Source organism: Arachis hypogaea, chromosome 18 (genome assembly GCF_003086295.3).
Source record: "Arachis hypogaea cultivar Tifrunner chromosome 18, arahy.Tifrunner.gnm2.J5K5, whole genome shotgun sequence".
Taxonomy (NCBI): Eukaryota; Viridiplantae; Streptophyta; class Magnoliopsida; order Fabales; family Fabaceae; genus Arachis; species Arachis hypogaea.
This window is the reverse complement of record NC_092053.1, coordinates 126,752,083-126,768,186: the sequence shown is the minus strand read 5'-3', so window position 1 is coordinate 126,768,186 and position 16,104 is coordinate 126,752,083. Positions and strand designations below refer to the sequence as shown.

The 16,104-nt window shown below is 35.0% G+C and overlaps 3 protein-coding genes across 8 annotated transcripts; 1 reads left to right on the top strand and 2 right to left on the bottom strand.

Moving 5' to 3' along the window:
• Positions 1–1,254: 1,254 nt before the first annotated feature.
• LOC112773329 (serine hydroxymethyltransferase, mitochondrial-like) lies at positions 1,255–5,911 on the bottom strand. Of its 5 annotated transcripts, XM_072224391.1 has the most exons (6): positions 3,656–4,805; positions 3,347–3,502; positions 3,161–3,247; positions 2,775–2,851; positions 2,294–2,418; positions 1,255–2,069 (listed from the first exon to the last, which is right to left on the bottom strand). In XM_072224391.1, exons 4-6 carry the CDS (start codon positions 2,839–2,841, stop codon positions 2,022–2,024), a joined length of 240 nt encoding a protein of 79 aa, XP_072080492.1. In that variant the 5' UTR covers positions 2,842–2,851; positions 3,161–3,247; positions 3,347–3,502; positions 3,656–4,805; the 3' UTR covers positions 1,255–2,021. The 5 variants fall into 5 exon arrangements, with proteins under 5 accessions (XP_072080492.1, XP_072080490.1, XP_072080489.1 ...); XM_072224389.1 differs by lacking the exon at positions 3,161–3,247 and having other exon boundaries at positions 1,255–2,102; XM_072224388.1 differs by lacking the exon at positions 3,161–3,247.
• On the top strand, positions 4,928–5,336 carry LOC112771881 (uncharacterized). Its single transcript, XM_025816713.3, has one exon. The coding sequence runs from the start codon at positions 4,928–4,930 to the stop codon at positions 5,126–5,128; it is 201 nt and encodes a 66-aa protein (XP_025672498.1). The 3' UTR covers positions 5,129–5,336.
• An 817-nt stretch (positions 5,912–6,728) lies between the features above and the next one.
• LOC112771880 (uncharacterized) lies at positions 6,729–9,725 on the bottom strand. Of its 2 annotated transcripts, XM_025816712.3 has the most exons (3): positions 9,324–9,725; positions 8,808–9,148; positions 6,729–7,111 (listed from the first exon to the last, which is right to left on the bottom strand). In XM_025816712.3, the coding sequence occupies exons 2-3, from the start codon at positions 9,042–9,044 to the stop codon at positions 6,929–6,931; spliced, it is 420 nt and encodes a 139-aa protein (XP_025672497.1). In that variant the 5' UTR covers positions 9,045–9,148; positions 9,324–9,725; the 3' UTR covers positions 6,729–6,928. The 2 variants fall into 2 exon arrangements, with proteins under 2 accessions (XP_025672497.1, XP_025672496.1); XM_025816711.2 differs by lacking the exon at positions 9,324–9,725 and having other exon boundaries at positions 8,808–9,300.
• Positions 9,726–16,104: the final 6,379 nt, after the last annotated feature.

The window sequence follows — 16,104 nt, the reverse complement described above, 5'->3', positions numbered from 1 at the left end:
TTCAGTCATCTTGATTCTTATCTTTTCTTCTTTTGCCTATTTTTATCCTTTTAATTCGTTTTTTAATTTATTTTTTATTCTTGCATCTTGTTGTGATATGGGTGTTCCTTGCCACCAAATTAGTGTGTTTATATGTATACTTTTGTTAGAAAACTAACTTCTTTTAGCTAAAAATTAATCATAAAAATAAAAAAGAAAGATAAATTAAAAAAAAATATTAGTTAATTATTAATTCAAAAAAGTTAATTCTCAACCTTTTTATGATTAGTAAATAAAAAAAATCGGAATCTTATTAAAAATTGCATCTCATTCCATCCTCACCTAAAAGTTTATAAAACTAAAATACAAAACGCTTTAGAAAAAGAAAAATATAGGGAATTGATGCTCATTACGCATTTACGCGACCATAGCACATCTCACACTACAATACAAATTTTAATTCGCCATTTTCATTAAATTAAAGCCTTATTTCCTTAACACCTAAGAAATTCTAAGTGAATACTTGGAAGTTGGAAGTGCAATTGCATTTAGATTTAAAAGTTTCCTTGAAAAAGCAACTAGCCGCACTAGCAAATAGCAACAGCAAAAGTAGCATGTTTATTCTCCTTTACGACTTATTATTTTTTTTTTTGGATGTAGTAAATTATAAACAGTTATTACATGTTAATAGAAACTGCTAGAAAAAATTGAATTGGAAAATATTAACTAATACAACATGAAATGTTTTTTTTTTAAATAGATATTGTTAAACAAAATTCTTAACAATAGAATTAAAAGGCATTTCGTGCTTAGTGTAAATTAAATAAAAAAATGAATGAGAAAGAAATTTAAGAGAATTAGATATTTTTCAATTGAATGATTTTTATGCTAGTATGAGTTTTCACTAGGGGTGTGCATGGGCCGGGTGAAACCGGGTTTGATGTGACCCAGATCCGGCCCAAAATATATACCGAGCCTATTTGTTAGACCCGAACCCGACCCTAAACCCGATGAAACCTATACACTTTCGGGCCACGATTATACCGGGTAAAAACCGGGTGAAAACCGGGCCGTTAACATTATATTACCTTGATACCTTCTTGATATTATCCAAATTTCCAAGACTCCAACTATTATTTGACATGGTAAAATTCACTTAGAAAAATATAATAAGAACTAACTCTTCTCTAAAATTAAAGTATAACCATAATCAATACTAATATTGCCTAATAACACCAAATATTTAAATCAATACAAATAACACAAGATTATGCATTAGTCTAAAGTCTTATGCATTTTAAACATAAAACATTAACTTATAGTCTTATATATAATGACTAATAACACAAAATATTAAGGTTTATAATACTTAAATTTCACATAATAATAGCCATCATCCATCACTAATAACACAAAATATTAATTGTGTATGATGACCGGACCACCGGGCCGATTTCGGGTGACCCGAGTTATGGCCCGGACCCGACCCGAAATAATGACCGGGTCTACTTTTGAGACCCATACCCGGCCCTAGACCCGATGAAATCACATCAAATTAGTCCCTAAAGTGTTCGGGACCGGGCCGGGTCTTCGGGCCGGACCGGGCCATGCACACCCCTAGTTTTCACACCTGCAGAGTTAAGTCCCACTTTGGTCCTTAAGATTGGCGAGTTGCACTGAATTAGTCATCAAGATTCCAATTGCACTAAATTAATCCACCAGATTTGAAAAAATGCACCACGTTAGTCCTTCTTCCAATTTCCGTCACCGGAGCACTGACGCCATCAGTGATGTGGCCAGTTCTTGCCACACTGGACCCAGCAATGGTTAGATGACATGGCAATAAATTTGATTAGCTCCAATTTAGTCATTGTCTCCTTTTATAACCAAGATTTCTGCCCTAACTTCTTCCTCTTCTTCTTCTACCCACTTTTCCTGGTTTTTCGTCTTCTTCCTCACTGTGCAGCTTTTTGGGTTTAGGATCATGAGTGCAAGTGGGAGTCAGAGTTTCCTGCGGTCAAACAGAAGGATCTCCAGAGGAACTAGTAGAGCATCGAGTATTCTAGAGTGGTATGGGTGTGGCTGCCGCCCTGTTCTCCGGTGGTCCACAATAGAGGTTAATCCTAACAAAGTCTCAACTAATAAGAATTATACATAAATAGATATGTAATAAAAGCATTAAATTTTTATGAATAACTACAAAGTGATTTCTATCTAATACTTGAAGAAATTGCCAAAAGAAATTACCAATAACCCATGAACTTGATAGATTTCATTATCAAAGAAAATGGTGGATGATGAAAATTGAAAATACCTGGTATCCATAAGAAAGATGTCTACCATGAGGAAGATCAAGTGCCATGATTCTGTCATGAGGTTTTAGCAATGCAGTATAAACTTGAAAATTTGAAGGAGACCCAGATAGAGGCTGAACGTTCACTGCAGTTTATGGATAATAACATATGAGAAAAATTGACACCTAAATATTTTAAAAGAATCTACTGAATATAAAAAAAGCTCATGAGCATTCATTTTGAAATTTAATCAGCAAAAAGTCTACAAGAAAATTCAATCTAAATGCTACTTCTGAATTCTGAACAAAAACTCGTGTGCCTCAAGTAGTAGAAGAAGAAAGGGGAAAAAAATAAAAAAAAAGGTAATCACAAAGAATAGATCATGTCCACCTGCAAGCTTAGAAGAATTAGAACAATAGGCCAATGACCAACAAGATGAAATAATGTGCAATCAATAAAGCCAAATAAAAGGGTATACCAATATAATTATTGTGCAGTTACCTCCCCATTTAGCTGGATCCAACCTAAATGCCTCGAGGGCACGCTTCTGACATAGTCTTTCTGCCATATCAATGTACCTTGAGGAAGAAAGGCAACAATTTTTTAATTGGACTAGAAGCAGGAATCCAATAATAAAATTCAAAATGCTACCCACTGTATATTATTGTGTTTGTTGAATTATCGAGAGGTGAACGAACACAAAGAAGAAAAGTGAGTTTCGATCCTTATATAATATTCTCCCTAGGTGCGGTAATTTTGAACAGAACCACGATTAAAACAGAAATAATTTTGTTGTTCCATGGTCTCTGCAATCACATTGCACGCAACAATTGTAGCTGCATAAATGAAGAGTCTCATGACCAATAACATGTATGTAAATAAATTACCTTCCATTGCCTAGCTTTTTCGAGCTTAATTATATCAGCAATCTAAGGATCAACAACCTCAAGTGGGGCATTCAATTGGTTTGGCCACTGAAAATCCCAACAATTTGAAATCGAAACCATCACACTACAACTACAATTAACCTTCTTTTTTTCCTATAGTAGAGATGAATTAAAGTGATATCTTACTGTAACTCTTGGTCTCTCTTTGTCGTAGACAGCTTCATTAGGATTTGTTAGTTCTGTGATGTTGGGTGGTGAAGTGTTATCAGCCAGGGTAGCGGGCTTATTGTCTTTGATGGGTGTTGATTCTTCCACCATTGGGACAGAGCATAAAAAGAAACCCTAAACACAGTCCCACAAAACATCAAAACAAAATCCTAACACAAAATTAGCTTTAAAACTTGTGAACTGACAATATACAAAACACTTAACCATGATCAACACACCTCACAACATTCCATTAAATTTGAAAAAAAAAAATTCATCCTCACTAACCTCAGTGATAACACAGAAGATCCCTGTAGTGACAAACGTACTCTTCCGACAACTGCACAGCAAACGTCGTGTTCCAATGGTCTCGAAAAATTCTATTGCAGCCACCTGTTGCTACTTTGGGTGACTCATGGAAGAGAAACCTTTTTTTCTCTGCACTGATGGAGAAGTAGAAGACGAAGAGTAGAAACAAAAAAAGGGTACCTAACATTTTATTTCTTATCACATACAAACGACGTTGTTCAAAGGGGTGTTTAGCGCCAAATTAGAAACGACCTCGTCTCATTCTGTCCAGAGTGGCAAGAACTGGCTACGTCACTGACGGCGTCAGTGCTCCAGTGACAGAAATTGGAAGAAGAATTAACGTGGTACATTTTTTTAAATCTGAGGAACTAATTTAGTGCAATTGAAATCTCAAAGACTAATTCAGTACAACTCGCTAATTTCAGGGACCAAAATGAAAAATCATTATCCTGTGTCTAGGTTAGTCTGCTTTTTACATATGACAAAAAGATTTCTCAAATATTACAAGAGGCAAAAGAGAAAAAAAAAAACATCTACAAAAAGTCTAAAACCATATTCTCATATCACATTTTATTTTGAGACATCATATCAAATTTACATTCATATTAAATACCAAAAAAAAAAAAAATAGATTCATACTTTTTAGCCTGTTTTGACATGTATTAATTTATTTATTGTGACTATGGATTTGTTTGAAAAATTTTAAAAGTTATTTTTTAAAATTTTTTATTTATAAAAAATAATAGTATTAATATTTGGTGTAATTTTTAAAATTAAATTGTAATTTTTTAAAAAATTATTTAAATATTTATAAAAAATTAAAAAATGACTTTTTTTATAATAAAAAATTTTTTATTATATTTTTTTAAAATAAATATTTTTTAAACTAAAAAATCAAAAATAAAATAATTTATTTATAAATTATTTTTAATATAAATATTTATTATTTAAATTATTTTTTTAAAAAAGCTTAATTAAATTATTTATTCAACTCGGATCTAAGAACAATTTTTTTTGCCGTCGACTTTATTGGTAGCAAGATCAGATAAAGATAAATAGTAAAGATAAAGATTGAAAAAAAAAATATTGACAAATGGAGAAAATATTAAATAAATAATTTACCCAGCTTTACTTATGAGGGATGGTGACGTAAGTGTGGCGGTGAAGAAAATGAAATGAAATGAAAGAAGACAACAATTATAGTTGAATTTTTGGTTGAGAGAGAGAGAGAGAGGAGAGAGAGAGAGAGAGATGTGTATAGTGTTTGTGTGCGATGAAGATGAGAGAGTGGTGTCAAGGCACCCGGCAGCAGGGTCATGCCCTTACTGTGGAGGGATGATTCAAGCTATGGACGTTGAAAGCCAGTGGAGGTTTTGTTTTGTGCCGTTTTATCTCAAGACTAAGACAAGGTATTATTGTACTCTCTGCACCAGACGCCTTGTTCTTCAGTAGTATTAACTAATTCTGCTATCATATATACAAGGAAAAAGTTGATCGTCTCTTTTCTTTTTCTTTTAGCCCGTTGATTTTCATGTAGTTGTAATTAATCCCCTTTGTATGTTATCCGTTTAAGGAATCAGTGTTTCAAACTGATGGACTCTTTACAGAACTACAGTTAAAAAATGACAATAGTAAAAACAAATGGTACACTGAATTTAAATGTTGATCATTGCATAAACATATGGTTATAGTATACGATGGACATGCCCCGGGTAACTTGATTATATTCATCTTTTTGTTAATAAACATGCTCGGCAATTTACGATTTAAAAAGAACAGTTTAAGTAGTATTTTAATAACTGCAACTGAGTTTTCACTTTAAAAAAAATCATATTAGGGTTTTCTAATTGTGTTGAGAATTGAGCTAAATTACAGAAACCGTAATTCGATTGTAAAGTATGAGAACAAACTAAATGAGTGAAGCTTAAAGAAACTACCGGAGCGGTGGTGGATGAGTGACGAATTTGCCCATTTTTCTCTGCCTCAAACTTTTTATCAAACACACTCTCATACTGTCGTACAAACATCTTCAGCCATCTTTATTCTTTGATTTCTTCATGTACCCATTTCCATATGTTCCCATATTATTTCTCTAGCCACCCATTCACACAGGGCGGAACTAGAAATTTTTTTAGGAGGGGTCAACATAAAAAATATAAATTAAAAAAAAAATTAAAAAATTAAAAGAAGACTAAACTAAAAAATTAGAAACTTATATATACAACTTATTAATTTGGAGGGCCATTTTCCCTCTTCTTTATAACGTGGCTCCGCCACTGATTCACACACCAAATGATTGATGAAATGACGTTTAGATATTTGTGTCGAATTATTCAACGAGAAAAGACGAAATGAGATGCGAGTGGGGATTTCTTCAACCTTATCTTGCATACTTTCATTCGTGTACTCTCAAGACTATCGTGTGAAGGAAACCAATACAAGTGGATATAATCACAGAAAATGTAGGTTGCCACAAATTTGCAAAAGATTTATGTGGAGTTGGATCTAAACTTGCCCATCATGCAACAAGTTTAGATTCGTGCAAAACTTGTCGTATCCCACATTATTGTGTTTGGAAGGGTGATAGAAACTAAAAGACATATTAAATTAAATTTTTATATTGTATTTAGTATAAAATATATTAAAAAAATCTGTTTTAGTATTATATTAAATTTAAGATAAATATGTAGATTTAAAATTTAAAAAATTAAATGAATATATTTTTTTAAAAAAATATTATTAAAATTTCAATCTCTATCTCTAGAATTTTAATATCGTGTGTCTTCACTTTTTAGAAATATTGAAGGGACTGAAATTTTGAATCCTAGAACTGAAATTTTAGTTCTAATTTCTTACTACCAAACACAATCCTGAGTCTCGGTCGGTCGCAGTCTTTGAGAACAAACACTACCTAAGTGTGCTGGCCATCTCTATTAACTATCTGCTTTCTTATCAAATTTAACCATGCAATATTAATTACCCACATTCATCATATCAAAACCACTCTGGACTTTCCATAACTTTTGCAAGCAATATTTAAGAGTTAGAAAGCTTAAATATAAAAACTTTCAATACCTTGGTTGTATAATGATGGTACAAGAATAGTTGTTCATCTGGCATTATTTTGTTGAAAATATGAGTGCATTTTTTTATCTTTCTACCATTACCAAATAAGTATACCAAAACATCGTTCTCTTTTTCCATCAAAATCCCAAATGAGAAACATACAAAAGGTTATATTCAAACATGAAATCACTTACAGAGCTTTAACTTCTTAAAATATGAAGATAGAACTGATTTAGGGTATGGTTTTGTGGCAAGGCATGTAGGTATGTTTTCAGGTTGTTCAATCCACATTTTGTGAATGATTCCACCAGATGTGAGCTTCTCAGACAAGTTCTTAATCTGTGCTTCTCCCTTTACTTCAAGTGTGACCTACACAATTGATGTTCAGTAGCCAGATTAATAACTTAATATGAATTAGATCTATGTAGATGCAACTTTATAGATAAGTGGCTAACTCTAATACAATGAAGCTAGCTAGTATCAAATAACAAATCATGAAGCACAATATATACACTACATTAACTGACTCCTCAGTCCTGAACATACGATGTTGACAGATGAAGTATACAAAATATAATAGAATAGGGGATTTGCTTTGCAAATTAACACTTGTGTGATGTTTCTTGTCATATTTCTCCTTTCAACTTTGCAGTCACACTTAGTGAGTGTTCAGAACACAATGGAATTGGAATTGGTTTGATTTCAAAATCAAATTCTTTGTTTAAAATGGATTGAAAAAATAATTGAATTGATATCGTAAATCCGTGGATTTACATTATAACCAAACTCAATTCCCTTCATTTTTTTTAATAGAAATTTGGTCGAAATCAAAGCTGTTGCAAAGACTCTGACCACAACTTCACAATAACCTTCTCACGGATGTTTCGGAGGACAGGAAGGAGGAACCAGAAAAGAAAGCAGAGGAAGGTGGCCGTAGTTGTGGATAGCATGTGGTAGCGCTTGGATGAGGGTGGGAGAACAGTGGAGATCGTGGTGGTTGGTGGCTCGTGGTGAAGACAAAGGACAGTGTAGACGACATAGACATTACAGGGGACAAAGAAGAGTGTTGTCCAAGGAGAAAATGAGATTTTTATGAGTTGCGCAACGCTGTTGGATAGACAAACAACGCACCCTCATATTGATGGACCTAAGATAATATAGTGTATCAAACACCAAGTTATAAAACAGTGCCTTCTATTAGATTATATTACATATCATATTTTCCCATCATAAGAGCCTGCAATAGCATCTAACAAAAATTTTGCTATTTAGGAAGTTGTCAACACACTCTTAGCTACTTCAATACCCTCAATCATCATGTAGCAAATCGATTCTCAATAGTCAGCAAGGATAAGAAATCTTGTATTTTCAGAATTTACTGCATCTTCTTTTAGCTACCATTATGTGCTAACGATGGCAACATATGTAGATATGAGGTGTAATTCACAGATTTGGAAATTAAGAGATTAGTGCCTCACTTTCCTACTTTACAATTATCCTTTTTTAATTTTCCACAACCAAGTATCCGCCATTGAGTACAGTAACCAATCTCTCATTGGCCTATAGGCATCTCACTGGGGGAAAAACTGACCTGGAATTTTGAAAACTTTCTATTCATCAAACACAAACATGTCAACCTTGCAAAACACCTTTCTATAAGCAATAATAAACCCACCAACATTTGGAACTCCACATTGTCCAAGTTCATCAAAAACACAAATACAAAGCTCACAATATGTAACATCCCAGCAATGCTGCTTTAATTTTAAATTTCAAAATGGGAATTATGTAACTAACAATAACAAGCGCTTCCTTAAATGCTCCTCACTAAGTAAGGATTAGTAAGGAATGGTGCACTCCTTGTTAATTAAACAAATCCTAGCTATCTATTGTTTATATTTTATGTCAATGGTTTAGATTTAGAGTTTAAGGATTAGAATTTAAAGTTTAGGATAATTTGATAAATTAACATTATGAATCAGCAACAAAATAAGGGGTAAAAAAACACGCACACATTTCATTCACTAAATTAAAAAAATAAAACAAAAAAGAGAAAAGGCATTACCTTGTGCATGGAATCGATTTTCTCGGGGCTGCAATAATCGATAGTTAAAGGATCGTCTTTGTTGGACCAAACGGCGGAAACAGAAGCATGGCAACCCTGCGTCACCACACTACCAAGCGGCCACGTGTCGATCAGGTCTCGCCGGAGCACCACGTACTGCACCACCACGTCAGCGTTTTCCGACGGCGATTCGGTCTGATTCGCGATGGTTTGGGAATCGGCGAGGGGTTGACTCATTGAGTTGGAGCTTAGTAGAGTGGGGCGAGTGGAGAGCGTGGGCGCGTGTAAATGCGGAACCCTAATAGCCGTGGAAGTTGAGATTGAAGAAGCGATTTGTGAAGCTGATGGTGTGAGGAGGAAACGAAACATAGGGAATGAGATTGTGAAAGCCATTGATATTTGAAGAGAATAGATTCAATTCATAACTTATTCAAACAATGAAGAATTGACTAATTACACAATAATGAAACTTAATTAGAGGGAAAAAAAAAAAAAAAAGGAGACAGTAGCACGCACCTTGCAGCTACGATTCTGCGAGCCTGCGAGGTATGCAAAAGAGGGAGATGGTATTTTTTATGCTTGAATGGGGAAATGATTTTAGTTGGGGTTTTACTGTTTTATTTTTATTATTTTAAATCCAAATCATACAACAAATTTGGTTTAGTTACAAGGGAAAAAAGTTGGTTTTTATTTAAGTGAGAGTGTTACCCTGTTAGAAGGACGGAGGAACAAGGTATTTTAGGACTGGATTTAGATTGGGAAGGTATGCCTAAGAGAGGGAAAAAAGGGGTACCTTATACTTGGATTTGGGAAGGATTTTTGGGTTTGGTTTTATTGTACTTACTGATAATCTTTTGCCAAAGATTCTCTTTGCTTAAGTGTAATAATAATACTTTAGAAATTAGAACGGATATGTCTAAAGTCAATTCAAGTATTTTCTGTTTTTTTAGTATTTTTTGTTTTTTTATTCATTATGTAATTGGAATCATTGGATTAAATTTATGAAAAATTTAATGGTCAAAATCAAATCACTGTAGAATTTGATATGCAGATTTTTCACAGACTTTTTAATTGTTGCTTAATATCTAATTTTTTATAGTAAAATATATATATATATATATATATTTTGTAGATATCAGTTTAACATGCATTAAAGTCTTTTACTTTGTCTTTGACCAAAAAACAAACTTTTTTGTAAAGACAAACTCATAAATTAAAATTAGTCTGATTTGCAAATTGAATGTTTTAAATGTAAAGAAACTTTTATTAAATATGAAACTGCTACAAAAGAATATAAAGGCATTTAAAAATGAAACCTAAGATGTAAAAAAAAAAAAATCAAATTTGCAAGAAAAAAAAAATTGCATGAATGTAAAGTACAGAATTTATAAAGAAATATAAAGATATTAAAAAAAATTACAGAAATTAACTCAGGACGAAAATCTTAAAAAATAACTAGAGATGTGAAATTTGTGAGACCGTCTCAGAAAAGAAATTTCAACCCCTGTTCATTGGCATCCCGTCAATTTATAGACCAACACTTCCAATCGTCTAGTGACACGTCATTTATTTCAAAGAACTTGTCAAGTAATTGTTCGCGGCTAATTCACGACTGATTTGTCCTTCGATTTTCTATCTTCTACAACTTGTTTCAACACTTTTCAAATGATAAACAACTTTGTTTTGTCGATTACTAAACTCACATAAGTCGAATAACAAGTTCTTAAAAATTAAGCCAAAAAATAGTATCAAATACGAATGGCAATTTTCTCCAATAGGATAGATATCCATAGGATAACCTGTTGGAGACAGGTTCAAGGGACATTTTCTCTCTGCAGAAGTGAGAGACGGGTATCCATATAATAAATGAGAATCTATCGATATTTGTTTAATACACATAATTATGAAATTACAAAAAATCCCCCATATATATACACACACACTCACACTTTGTTCCACCTTTTCTGTCAGTCTCGTTGCCTCACTATCGCCACCTTCATCACTCACTCTCCCAGACTCACTGGCGAGTTCCTCTTTCTCGTGAGCTTGTGTCTCCTTCCCCTGTTCCCCATTTGTTCATACTTGAGTAGATCGTTCGCCCACTTTGAGTTCCCTTATCGCCGTTGTGAGCCGCCTCATAACCATATCTAGAAGCCTTGTCGCCTCCAGCACGTCACCATTCTCGTCGGCGCCATTCTACGATTCTACTTGGCCTCTATCTCGCCTCCTCGACCTCAAGTCCTCGTTGCAAATGTGAAGGAACCCAAGTGAATTGAGAATGGGGGTTGAATTAAATAATCACTTTTAATGTTAAAGACAAATTATGCAGAAATCTGATTTTAGGAGATAAAATGAGTTTTTGTCTCGTGCTTAACAGAACAAAATATGAAAAAAGTTGAAAGAAAGAAGAATGAGATCACGATATATCCTGATTCGACCACAGAGTGCAATGTAATCTTGTCCAATCTCTACTACAACAATGGTGAAATTACACTATGATCAAATTGAATTACAACCACTAATACTAAGAGACTTACTCTTGTAAGAACTCTAAAACAATCTCAAGCTTAGTCACTCACCTAGGTACTAACCCAACCTAGTTAAGGAGAACCAAGTGCACTTAATCCTAGTACACTTCTTTCGAAATCAGACCTTCAAACAAAATTGAATTGGCTTTTGTATTCTCACTTTTCTTTGCCTTTTGTATCACTCAATGAAATGCTTAATTCTAGACAAAGATAAAAACAAGAACACATGTAAGAAGAGGAATGATGACCAAGTGTATCAGATCAGATGTAATTCTCAAGCCTCGCTGTTCCTTGCATCCAATCTCCTATTTTATAGCTTGATGAGCTTCCTTCATGTAGAAGATCCAGCCAACCAAAACCCAACCAACAGCAGTTTAATCTATACTTTATTTTCTCCCTCTTTGTCATCAAGGAAGGAGACCAAAGGATCCTGCAACAGTAAAAATTCTAAGCAGAAAACAAAAGAAAGTGGACATAAGTCAATATAGTTATCCCAAATAAACAGAAAGAAAATCTCATAAAAGGTAAACAGCAGCAACAATGAGATATCCACTAGGCATCAGACTCGGATCCCCATCTGAACCTCCCACTTCCTCTTCTTTGACCGTCGAAAAGTAAGAAAAGTCCTTGGGCTCCTTGAAATATTGTTCCACGATGTCAATACATTGCTTTGACTTTCGAATCTCCAACTCTAGATCAGCTTCAACTCATGCGTTGCATCTTAGTGTGTGTGAGCATCAAGTCTATGAGGGTAGAAACCTCATGGAGCACATCTTTTATAATGCTAGAGAGGATTTTAATCTTGTTTTCTGGGGTCCTCCTTTTCGGATCTGTGAGAGAGTCTGGTATCTATAAATCTTTCGGAAGTTCAGTGGGTTGACCTCCAATGTTTCTTTTTATGCCACCACCTCCTTTCAAGAATGAATTATGGACTTCCATATTTTCAGCAGATAAATCAACATCATGAAATGCAAATTTTTTTGAAAGAAACAAACCATATGGTAAGCCAGCATTCTTCTCACTCTTTACACACTCATACATATGTCTCGTCATGAGATATGCAAAGGAGATTGAAATCCCTTGGATGAATGCATACATGACCAGAGTGTCACACAAGGTTATCCAATGAAAAGACCCACTTTGAGGAAGTATGAAATGTGTGACAATGCGATGAAGCTGTGCATTGATGGGGCCAAGGGCTTGGTGTGTAGGAGTGAGGCCAAAGCAAAGGGAAACTTGGTTACAAATAATGTGGAGGGTAATGGTGAGGCTAACGTTCAAATCAGAATTCCATTTTCCAGAGTTTGAATAACCCAGAGTTTCCCCAATGCGATGTTTATCTAAAATAATTACTTGACCTTTGACATATGAAACAATTCGAGCATCTTGGTAAGTCATATTTGCATAAAATTGCCTTACTAAGTCAGGGTATACATTGTCATAAATTTCAAATAGAGGTATCCATCCTTGGCATTCAAAAATATGAACGAAATGCAAGCCTTCTTCAGCCAAAGATTCAAGAGAAATTAGTTTGGGGGAGACCATGGGTCGAGCAACAATGTTATTTTGAAAAAAAAATACTAGTTTGTCACATTAAAAACTTGTTGGAATCAAAGTTTACTTTTGGAAGCTTGGTAAACTTGGAATTGAAAGAATTTGGGCCATGTAGTTCAAGTTCAGAGACGGGATAAAGAGATAAACGAGAGTCCATACCACGAGATTTGGTTAGAGGATGGGTTTCCTCTTCCTTAACCAATGGTCTCTTCCCAGCAAAGAACTAGGGCACGATGCTCTCGGTTCAGATGTGGCAGCAACGGAACAACGAGAGAAAATTTTGGATGCATTTGGAGGTTGAGAAGCGGGTAGAGGAGATGAAGGGGGTATTTTTTTTATAGCAACGGGAGAAGATGGAGCTCGAGATGTTTGGGGTTTTGGATGAGAGTGATAACTTCCTCTTCTAGTGATGATCTTTTTCCTTCGCATTGTGACACAGCACAAGATATAGTAAAGAGTGAGAGAGAAGAAGCAGTTTTAATGCTGAAGAGAGCATATATGAAAAGACATAAGGAGGTAAAAGTTATAACTTATGCAATAAATTCAAACAGAAATTATTTTCTTAATGGATAGAAAAATGGCGATATGCAGCTTAATGGGTGCATGGCGTGTAATCCTGAGATGTGGATCTGCCACAGTCAGAAACCAAAAAACGCAGGTTGCGTTTGTCAGTGTCGGACAGTCAAGTTTGGCAACCTGTCGTAGCTCCCTGCATGGAGACAAACACCTGCGCTGTGTGTTGACCGCTTGGAACTCAACAAACGCAGGTTGCGATTGTCAGTGGGCAAACATTAATCGCAGGATGCGATTGTCAGGAAGCTATGTTGCATGCATGACACGTTTCGAATGGGGATGTTGAGGGTGCACTTATAAAGAAAAACGCAGGAGGAGAGGCAACAAAGAGGGACAAAAAAAAAGGTGAGGTGGGTTCCATTGTGCGGGAAAGAGGGGAGGCTAGTGCGCTGAGTAGTCGGAGAAAGTGGAGGAAGTAGAAGAAGAGTAGAAGATTTAGGAATTTAGTTAGTTCATAAAAAAAAAAATGGTTCGCAATTTTACGTTATCTGAAGAACATATTATTGAGCATTTGGATCATCCTCAATTAGTAAGTTTTTTTTTTAATTTATGATAAATAAATATATATATTTTTATTTTATTTGATTTTATTTGGACTGTTTTATTGTTATTTTTATTATTATTATCGGTATTATTATTACTACTGATGCAATATTATTATTATTATTATTATTATTATTATTATTGTTATTATTATTAATGTTATTACTATTATTATTTGTATTAGTAGTAGTAATAATAATAATAATAGTAGTTATTATGATTATTGTTATTATTATCATTATTATTATTATTATTATTATTATTATTATTATTATTATTATTATTATTATTATTAGTAGTAGTAGTAGTAGTAGTAGTAGTAGTAGTAGTAGTAGTAGTAGTAGCCCTAACATCATTATTATTATTATTATTATTATTATTATTATTATTATTATTATTATTATTATTATTATTATTATTATTGTTATTGTTGTTGTTGTTGTTGTTGTTGTTGTTGTTGTTGTTGTTGTTGTTGTTGTTAATTTGAATAAATATTATCTTTTATTTTGCAGGCGACCAGAAATTTGTTGTCTAGAAAGCTTGATCCGCCAGATATCTTTAATGAGAGAGCTACGGCGGCACTAGCATTAACTGGGTTTTAACACGTTTCGCGAATAGGCGAAATAAGAGGTCATTCTGTACTCTTGAGTGCCTTGGTGGAACGATGGCAGCCAGAAACCCACACGTTCCACCTTCCAGTGGATGAGGTAACGGTGACGTTGGAGGACGTGATACATATACTTGGCCTCCAGGTTAACGGAGAACCCGTCACGGGTAGATCGGATAGCAGTTACCAGTTTTTAGTGGATAACTACATTGCTTGTTTTGGTCGGCAGCCGGGTCCGGACGATCACGTGTTGGGCAAGGTAAATCTTACATGGGTCCGGCGGTGCAGAGACATCGAACCGTATGACACGCAGGAGTCTATTGAGCGGTACGTTAGGGCTCACATTTTCTGCGTGCTTGGTACAGTGGTGTTTCCAGATAAGTCTACTACATCTTTGAACTCGAAGCTTTTGCCTTTACTTTAAGATTTTCATCGGATTTCGGAATACAGTTGGGGGGCAGCTAGTCTGGCACATCTGTACAGATCGTTGTGTCGTACATCACGGTACAACTATAAAGAAATGGATGGGCCACTCATTCTGCTTTTTGTTTGGGCGTGGGAGCGTATGCCGTTCATGGCCCCTATACCGCGAAATGAGCACCTCGATGTTGGTGTTCTACTTGCACAACGGTATTGTATTTTACTATTATTATTATTGTTGTTGTTGTTGTTGTTGTTGTTGCGTTCGTCCTACTCGTGCTTAGGTGGAGTCATTGGCGCCGGCATACAAGATATACACGGAGGTCTACAGCGCAGTTTAGGCAAGGTTTCGATGACATGGGAGTCAATGATGTAAGTTTTAACTATTTATGTTACCGTGCTTATTTAGAATAATAATGTTACTAATAGGTCTCGTGGTAACTGATGTGCAGTTTACATGGCGGCCGTATGTCGGAGTTGATGTTCCACAAGATCTCGGCCCAAATTTGTTTATGTGCTCTACAAAGTCGCCGTTAGTGTCGTTCGAATGTATAGAGTGGCACCCAACAGATCGAGTTCGAGGCCGCTTCATTCTGCATCACCGGATTGCCTGCCAAGTCTCCGTCATCGTTTTCGTCATCGACTTCATATTTGGCTTCAAACTCCTCTTCACTATCGTTGTTATCTTCTTCCCAATCTAGGTCCCCGCACTCATCGACATCGACCTCCTCACCGGCCACGTCCAGGCTCGAATGCTGTTCGAACTCAACGTACAGCTCTATTATCGGCATGTGAAATCGGATTTGTTGATAAATACAGAACATCTGCTGCATGCTGGCGTCATCCGTGATGGGCATTATTTGAAACTGTATCAGCCCACCAAATACTTGTACAGGATTCCTGTATAAAATATTACTCACCCTTTTCGAAATGTGATTTTGTATGTTATCACAAAGACCATTTTGCAACTCTACAAAACTCATCGTGCACGGTATAGCAAATGACAACAGACATTGACAAACAAAATTCACTCCTTCGTGTGTGTTCGGTATAATATCACCGTTATAATACA